Source organism: Pterocles gutturalis, unplaced genomic scaffold (assembly GCF_000699245.1).
Source record: "Pterocles gutturalis isolate BGI_N339 unplaced genomic scaffold, ASM69924v1 scaffold6482, whole genome shotgun sequence".
NCBI classification, from domain to species: Eukaryota; Metazoa; Chordata; class Aves; order Pterocliformes; family Pteroclidae; genus Pterocles; species Pterocles gutturalis.
In genome coordinates this window covers 9,303-10,370 of record NW_010112590.1, presented here as the reverse complement: position 1 = coordinate 10,370, position 1,068 = coordinate 9,303, and the positions used below count along the sequence as shown (strand labels likewise).

At 62.3% G+C, this 1,068-nt stretch overlaps 1 protein-coding gene across 1 annotated transcript in view; it reads right to left on the bottom strand.

Annotated features, from left to right (window-relative positions):
• Positions 1–8: 8 nt before the first annotated feature.
• Positions 9–1,068, bottom strand: part of LOC104462237 (nuclear envelope pore membrane protein POM 121-like) — a gene marked incomplete at both ends in the record, with an annotated part of 10,212 nt that continues 9,152 nt past the window's right edge. The window contains 2 exons of the mRNA XM_010074101.1: positions 9–76; positions 316–492. Of these exons, the coding sequence (XP_010072403.1) occupies positions 9–76; positions 316–492 (245 nt within the window). The remainder of the gene's footprint in view (positions 77–315; positions 493–1,068) is intronic.

The window sequence follows — 1,068 nt, the reverse complement described above, 5'->3', positions numbered from 1 at the left end:
TGTCTCCGTGCCTGCAGCCGCTGGCGAGCGCCTGTCTTGGACCCTGCCCCGATGGAGAAGGCAGGGGTGGAGGAACCTGGAAGCAGAAAGGTGGCTCAGGGCTCTGCAGCCTCACTCAGTCCGTGGGGGGGGGCAGAGGGGGGGCGTAACCCCCATCCCGGGGGGAATGGAAGTTTCGCCCGGAGCCTGGGAGGTACCGCCCCAAGCCAGCTCCCAGAGCACAACCTGGCCCTTCTGCTGTCCCCAGCCCGAGGGGACAACACGACCCATCAGCTCCCCCAGGTCAAAGCACTGACTCCTTCCTTACCGAAGGACATGCTTCGACGGCTCCGAAGCCTGAGGCGGCAGTGCTGGGGGTCCCGAAGGAAAGACTGCTGCTGCCGCTCCCCACTGCTCCCGGCATGGGCGTGCTCTGCCCAAAGGTGGGCGCAGGAGTTCCTGGAAACAACGCACCGCTGTCAGCCGGGGTCGGCCAAGGAGGAAGAGCCTGGCCTTTGGGAGACAGAGGCACAGGTCTCCCTCTGGGGGTTGAAGCACCACGGCCCCGTGGCCAGCCCCGTCACCCAAGAAGCCCTTTTAATGCACGAAGTCGCGCTCTTATGGTAATCCCTGGGCTCTCCCGCCCGTAGGGCAGCGCAGGAGGATTTTCAGGCCAGGGAGGAACAAAGGCCTCCCTCTTTCTGGATCAATAGTTGCTCAGCACGGGGTTCCAGCTCTGTGGGAGGTGAGATGGCCGCAGGAGGGTGCAAAGCTGTAGGGACAACCTCGGAGAGCAAGAAGCGGTTGCAGTGGCCAGCTGGCAGTGTTTCTACTCGCCAAGAAGCTCCAGGTTGCTTTTAAGCACTGGCAAGACCTTGGCTTCTGCAGGGCACCTGGCTGGGCTCAGCACTCGCACAGAGCCAGGGAGCTGGTGTGTTCAGAGGGGCCCAGGAGCAGAATTCAAGGATTCCCCTCCACCACCAAGGGCTGGGAACCCGGACAGCAACTGACAGAACTGTCTTCCTTGGCACAGAATCACAGAATGGTTTGGGTTGGAAAGGACCTTAAAGATCATCCAGTCCCACCCCC